Source organism: Triturus cristatus, chromosome 4_2 (assembly GCF_964204655.1).
Source record: "Triturus cristatus chromosome 4_2, aTriCri1.1, whole genome shotgun sequence".
Classification (NCBI taxonomy): Eukaryota; Metazoa; Chordata; class Amphibia; order Caudata; family Salamandridae; genus Triturus; species Triturus cristatus.
The window spans coordinates 945,418,728-945,425,832 of NC_140586.1; the positions used below are offsets into that span (position 1 = coordinate 945,418,728).

Below are 7,105 nucleotides of genomic sequence, written 5' to 3' on the forward strand. Positions count from 1 at the left end.
TGATTGGCACAGGTTGCAGACTTTGTGGTGGTCACTGTGTATGGAAATTTTGCTCCACACTGGGGAAATTTTTTGAAAGGCGCCCTTTCCATGAGCCGTAGGCCTTACAGCGTGGATAGGCCCAGCGGCCCGCGTCGACATACGGAATCGAGCCGATGAAATCAATGTCGAAGATGAAGGTGCTTTGATGGTTTTGTGGAATTTTTACGCTTCGAAAAGCTTGGAATTGGGATTTTCAACCGGAGCGGAAAAGTTGCATACGAACCCAATGGCGGAAGAAAACAATCTAACGATGGAGGTGATGCTCCGTAGCTGAAAGAGCTCTTCATACTTTAGATGTTAAAGAGCCCTTCTTTACTACATTGACAGAACCAAATCATTCCGCAAAACAATTGCTTGTAGCTTTCTCTGCTCCACATAAAGGCAACCCCATTTCCAAATCTGGGATAGCTAGGTGGATAGTTAAATGTATCCAAATATGCTACCACGAAGCTAAACGCACACTACCAGTTCCCCCTAGAGCGCATTCCACACGCAAACTAGGGACTTCAATGGCATTCTTAGGAAACATTCCCTTAGAAGACATTTGTAAGGCAGCCACATGGTCTACAACACACACCTTCACTAAACACTATTGTGTTGACGTGCAAGCAAAGCAACACGCTTCTGTGGGACAGGCTGTCCTTAAAACTTTATTTCAAACTGCTGCAAACGATACAGGTGACCACCGCTAGGGGAGATACTGCTATATAGTCTATCCTAGTGTGTGATCTGCAGCTCATATGCCTCGAACTGAATATCTTACTTACCAGTATACATCTGTTCTTGGCATGTAGAGCTGCAGATCCACACACACCCACCCACCTCCCCGGGACCTGTATTTGTTCCAGCATTGTCTTACTTAGACATCACACATGGACATCTCTCTCTCTTCTACAAACTCCATCAATTCCCATCATGGCAAAAAACAATCTAATGATGGAGTTGATGCCCATGCGCACTGTCGCCCAAGGGAGGAGTCACCTATCTCGTGACCACGAAGACTTCTTCCAAAGACAACAACAACCTGCAAGCATCCGAGCCCAACACCAGATGGCGATCTACTATCCTAGTGTGTGGATCTGCAGCTCTACATGCCAAGAACAGATGCATACTGGTAAGTTACATATTCCTTTTGGAAATTTACATGTATTAACTATTTAATTTTAATACTATAGGTGATTGAAATTTCGGACGAAGAAAGCAAGATTTAGCACCAGGCAACTGAATGTCCGTGCCATAAGAAGGTTTATTTTGAAAAACTGAAGGACATCCAGCATTCTAAGTTTGAACAATTTCCAAAATCTAGGTGTGGCGAGGAAGTTGGAGTTGAGGAAAGTACTATACCTGTAAGTGAAGTCTTTAATTTTGCATTTCATTAACCCAGAGCAAAGCGATATCTGTGCACACAGCATCAGAAATCAATGCCAGAAAGACCATTCCCAGCATCCTCATCTGAAATATCAGAAAGATAAATTGCCTCAGCATGACAGAATAACGTTCATCTAAAGCATCATGTAATTCCAGCACACACTGCATAAAAGAAAGTTATAACAAGGTTTCTTCTGCAGACCATCAAAGAAAAGACTCTGAAAGAAGACTCGGAAGCTGACTCGTTAACAACCTAAAGATTGGAAAATCACCTTTGTTCAACAACTGTTTTTAACCAGTGACGCAAGTTTGAGACTATCTGCCTCTGGACAGAACACCACGACCCACTCTGCTCACTCTTGCGAAAACCTTAAAAATTCACCACTTTGTTGTGTTCATGACCATCTCAGATTAATGTTTCCTTTTTATTGTTTACTGTTCTATAATTCTATGTAAATCGCCTCAACATTATCTGTTGTGCAGGAGTGATATGTAAAACTGTTAAATATAAAAACGGATTAAATGAGCACCGTTGCTCTATAGCTAATGTAAATAAATCTTCGTCTTCAGAACTACAAATCTTAACCTTAAACCAAACATAGGGTAAAAGGAACTGATGTTCTGCGACTAATGATCTACAATAGTACTGTGCATGTTCTAATGTCCTCACTTACTGCCATTACGTCAGTGCAAAAAGATACTTATCAGTTTAATCATTAAATATCAGACTAACACCTTATCACTGCATTGCTAAGAACCTATACAAATAGATTTGAGAAAAACTTCAGTCACAAAATAAGTTGCTGCCGGAGAGGCTATAACCTAAAGACTATTATCTGGTTGAAATATTTCGACAGGTGTTACAGGGCTGCTTCCAGACATACGTTGTTCAATTCATGAGTTGAGAAGATTTGCACACAATTTCTTTTAGAGATAAATGCTGGACATTATCTAAACAAGTCCGACTCTAAAATCGGATTCACTCTTACCGTGGCATACAAGCAAGGGAAAACTAAACGTAGAGATATTAACTCTGGGAATACACCTTATAAAAACACAGGCTGTGAGAACAAATTCAGTGTTCAAACCCGCCTCAATCAAGGCAAAATAACCCAAGTTGGGGAAAAAAGTTACCTGTGTCAAAAAAGATTCAGCCATAAATCTCATCTCACTGAATTTGAGAGAATGCACACTGGGAAAAAACTGTCTCAGTGCTTTGTATGCCAAAAAAGTTTCAGCCGTAAATCTTATCTCACTGAGCATATGAGAATCCACACTGAGGAAAAGCCTTACGAGTGCTCTGAATGCCAGAAAAGGTTTAGTATCAAACCGAGTCTATATCGACATGCATTAACCCACTCTGTGGAAAAACCTTACCAGTGCGCTGAATGCCCAAAAAGTTTCAGCCGTAAATCTTATCTCACTGCACATATGAGAATCCACTCTGGGGAAAAACCTTATCAGTGCGCTGAATGCCAGGAAAAGTTTTATAACAAACAAAGTCTTTCTCGACATGTAATCACCCACTCTGTGGAAAAACCTCACCAGTGCTCTGAATGCCAGAAATGTTTCGGAGACAAAAGCAGTCTCAATCAGCATACAAGATGCCACTCTAAGGAAAAACGTTATCAGTGCCCTGAATGCCAGAAATATTTCTATGATCAAAGCACTCTGAGTCGGCATATAAGAACCCACACTGGGGATAAACCTTATCAGTGCACGGATTGCCAGAAATGTTTCATTGACAAAAACAGTCTTGCTCGGCATACAAGAACCCACACTGGAGAGAAACCTTTTCAGTGCTCTGAATGCCAGAAATGTTTCAGTTACAAAAGCAGACTCACTGAACATACAAGATTACATACTGGGGAAAACCCTTATCAGTGCTCTGAATGCCCAAAACATTTCAAACTTCAATCACTTCTAACTGAACATTTGAGATTCCACACTGGGGAAAAACCTTATCAGTGCTCTGAATGCCAGGAAAGGTTTTGTGACAAACAAAGTCTTTCTCGACATGCAATAACCCATTCTGTGGAACAACCATATCAGTGCTCTGAATGCCAGAAATGTTTCAGTGTAAAAAGTAGTCTCACTCGGCATACAAAGATGCACGCTGGGGAAAAACGTTATCAGTGCTCTGAATGCTACAAATATTTCAGTGACAAAAGCTGTCTCACTCGGCATACTAGAACCCACACTGGGGAAAAACCTTATCAGTGCTCTGAATGCCACAAATGTTTCAGTGAAAAAAGCCGTCTCCAGCTGCATATAAAAACCCACACTGGGGAAAAACCTTATCAGTGCTCTGAATGCCAGAAATATTTCCGAGACAAAAGAAGTCTTTCTCAACATATAGTAACCCACACTGGGGAAACACCTTATACATGCTCTGAATGTCAGAAATGTTTCAAATGCAAATACAGTCTCACTCAGCATATAAGAACCCATACTGGGGAAAAACCTTATCAGTGCTCTGAATGCCCAAAAGATTTCAAACTTAAATCACTTCTGACTGCACATGTGAGATTCCACACTGGGGAAAAACCTTATCAGTGCTCTGAATGCCAGAAATGTTTCACTGACAAAATAAGACTCACTCAACATACAAGGATCCACACTGGGGAAAAACCTTATCAGTGCTCTGAATGCCACAAATGTTTCAGTATAAAAAGCAATCTCACTCAGCATTTAAGAACCCACACTGGGGAAAAACCTTATCAGTGCTCTGAATGCCACAAATGTTTCAGTGAAAAAAGCAGTCTCACTCAGCATATAAGAACCCACACTGGGGAAAAACCTTATCAGTGCTCTGAATGCCTGATATGTTTCAGCGAAAAAAGTAGTCTCACTCAGCATATAAGAACCCACACTGGGGAAAAACCTTATCAGTGCTCCGAATGCCAAAAATGTTTCAGCCAAATATCTAATCTCACTGAACATGTGAAAATTCACACTAGAGTAAAAAATTATCAGTGCTCTAAACGTCCGAAAAGATTCAGAGGTAGAGATGGTTACAAGCGCCATAAGAAAACACACCATCAAAATAATTCAGTGCTCCGAATGCCAGAAAAGCATAAATTTTAAACGCAATCTCACTCTACATGAGCAGACGCACACAGGGAAATAACATTACCAAAGCTGTGAATGCCAGAAATTCCTATTTGATAGGCACAGCCTCACTAACCATAAGCGATTCCATACTGATGAAAATCCTTATGAGTGTTCTGAATGCCAGAAAAGCTGCAGAGAAAAATGCTATTTCACCATGAGAAACTACACACTGGAGAAAATCCTTATGCCATAAAAGCTTGTATCTGAAAGACAGTATTCTGCTTCATGAGAGATCCCACACTGGGGAAAATCCTTATGAGTGCTCGCAATGCAAGCAAAGTTTTGGTTACAAATTACTTGACATGAGTGAACTCACACGGGGAAAAAAGCCTTATGTGTGTTTTGAATGTCAGATAAGGTTTAGTCTTGAATACAATGTCACTTCACATGAGAGAATTCACACTGGACTAAAGCCTTATACAGGAGGGAAAAGCCAGAAACGTTTTACTCAGAAAGGAGATCTCACTAAACATGAGAAATGCATCCACACCATGTGAAAAGTAAGGCGTATCTTGAGTTGCAGAAAAGCTTCTAACAACCTTACTTTACATGAGAGAGCACATATTGTAGTTGCAATAGGATTCATCAAGAAATTCTTGCAGGATAACTTAGGCTGCCCGCATGCAACCTCCAAAGAAATTTCAGGTCTTAGAAAAAATGTAATTGCAACAAAATACACAATTTGAGTATCTGAAAGATAAAAAACTCTCAAGGTCTTTACTTGACACAGAGTAGTGTTCGTGTTTGCAAAAATCAACTAATTGCCAAAAAATTCACAATATTAATAGGGCTCGAAAAATCCGAAAAATGGTACTAGTCCTGCAGGTCTAGTGCCTTGGAAAATCCCATCCACCTCACTTCAACCTGCTTGACCTCCGTCTCCGAAAACGTAGCAAAAGTGACAAGATAACAAGATTTAAAGGCATCTTTATTGCTCATTCCGTTTGTGAGCAATAAAAATGCCTTTAAATCTTGTTATCTTGTCACTTTTGCTTCGTTTTCACTGACCGAGGACAAAAGTTAGTTTCTCTTCCTACTCGCCGGAAAGGGCGAGTAGGACCTAAAAATAGATCGTCCTCATCAATTCTCCCTCGCAAATGCGAGGGGGCGAGTGGATTTGTCGAGCCCTGATTAATTTCTTACATTTACTCCACCCAAAAGGTTTCTACTCACCCTTGTTTCTTAACATATGACTGAAATCTATATTTTCATGATAAGATTAAGCCTAGGCGGAGTTCCTCAATGGAGAACTCCGCGAAGTAACTAAAAAAACTCTCCTGCGTAAGGGTCATGCCGTTCGTGGTGATTTTGATCTCTGGGTGTTTGTCCCGCCCTGTAAAAATAATCGTGAATGGCACCATGTGCAGTGCAAGAGGGTGCAGCTGACTCTACTCGAGCGGCAGCTTTGTCAATGCGAAGGAAGGTTTCTCAACCCAATTGGTTGTGACCTGCCGCGACCACTCGCATTGAGAAATCCGACGACCCGCTTTGAGAAATATCGCCAGGAGGTTGATTTTGCTTGCCAACTAGACCTTGGCGATCGCGGGCAAGGAAAAATCTCATCAGGAGGTGGATTTTCCTTACTCCAGCACATGACGTTGAAGAGCGCAACAGTGGAAAAAAACCTTGCTACGCTCCACGGAGCGGAGTTTTTAAGAACTCTGCGAGCACCGCGGAGTACGGAAAACTCTGCAAGCGGAGTTCACCACCCAGAATTGGATAACATACAACAGCAGGAAAATATAACAAACCAATTCCTTGCCTTCGGTAACGCTCTTTCTGGTTAATACTCATTTACCTGCTGATTCCTCACCTTATGAATATTCCCCACACGCCAGATTGGATCCTCAAACTTTAAAGCAGTCCTGCTGCACGCAGTAGGAGACATCATGCAGCTCATTGTCGACGTCATTCTGCTCCAGAAGTGACAAGCGGAGACGCATAGAAGCACTTCCCATGCGCACTGTGAACAAATACAGGGGTCTATGAGTTGATTATCTCACGGGTCTGTATCACATATGCAGGCCCTGGGCAGATATTATTTCATCATTTTTATCATGATTAGAATTCAGATGAGGCCTTTTCATTTCCAAAAATTCTAATTGTATTCTCAGCAGCAAGTGTATATATAAATCGTTGAGTGATGACTGCGAATTGCTCAAGATGAAAGTGATGGGTGGATTATTGTACAGAAGGTTCTTGACAGCACTCACTGTTTTTAATCAGAAGTGTATATTTTCTGTTTTATTGATGCATTTCAATGGCCCCAGAGGCCGAAATAAAGTATAAATGATGATGATGATGATGATGAAAGTGAGATGATTATAAAACAGTCTGATCCACATGTTGTACACAGACACAGGGCTGTAAATTACTTCAGTACAATACAAGTTAAGCAAAGGCGATTCTTCGAAGACATAATTTATATGAAATAGTCCCTGCATAGTCAATGTTTCGACCGTTCCAGTTAATTACCATGGTCTCATCAGGACGGTAGATCGCCGCCTCTTCCATATGCTTCTCACACTATATTCAATACAACCCAGTAAGGATTCTTCTGTATCTCGGGGCAGCGTACCTG

The 7,105-nt window shown here is 41.1% G+C and overlaps 1 protein-coding gene across 1 annotated transcript; it reads left to right on the plus strand.

Moving 5' to 3' along the window:
* The first annotated feature begins 1,845 nt into the window (after window positions 1–1,845).
* Window positions 1,846–6,837, plus strand: LOC146839037 (uncharacterized). Its single transcript, XM_085603060.1, has one exon. It carries the CDS (start codon window positions 2,596–2,598, stop codon window positions 4,495–4,497), a length of 1,902 nt encoding a protein of 633 aa, XP_085459186.1. The 5' UTR covers window positions 1,846–2,595; the 3' UTR covers window positions 4,498–6,837.
* Window positions 6,838–7,105: the final 268 nt, after the last annotated feature.

Coding starts and splice junctions, on each gene's coding strand:
- LOC146839037 (XM_085603060.1), top strand. CDS start 2,596: ATGCACACTGGGAAAAAACTGTCTCAGTGCTTTGTATGCCAAAAAAGT.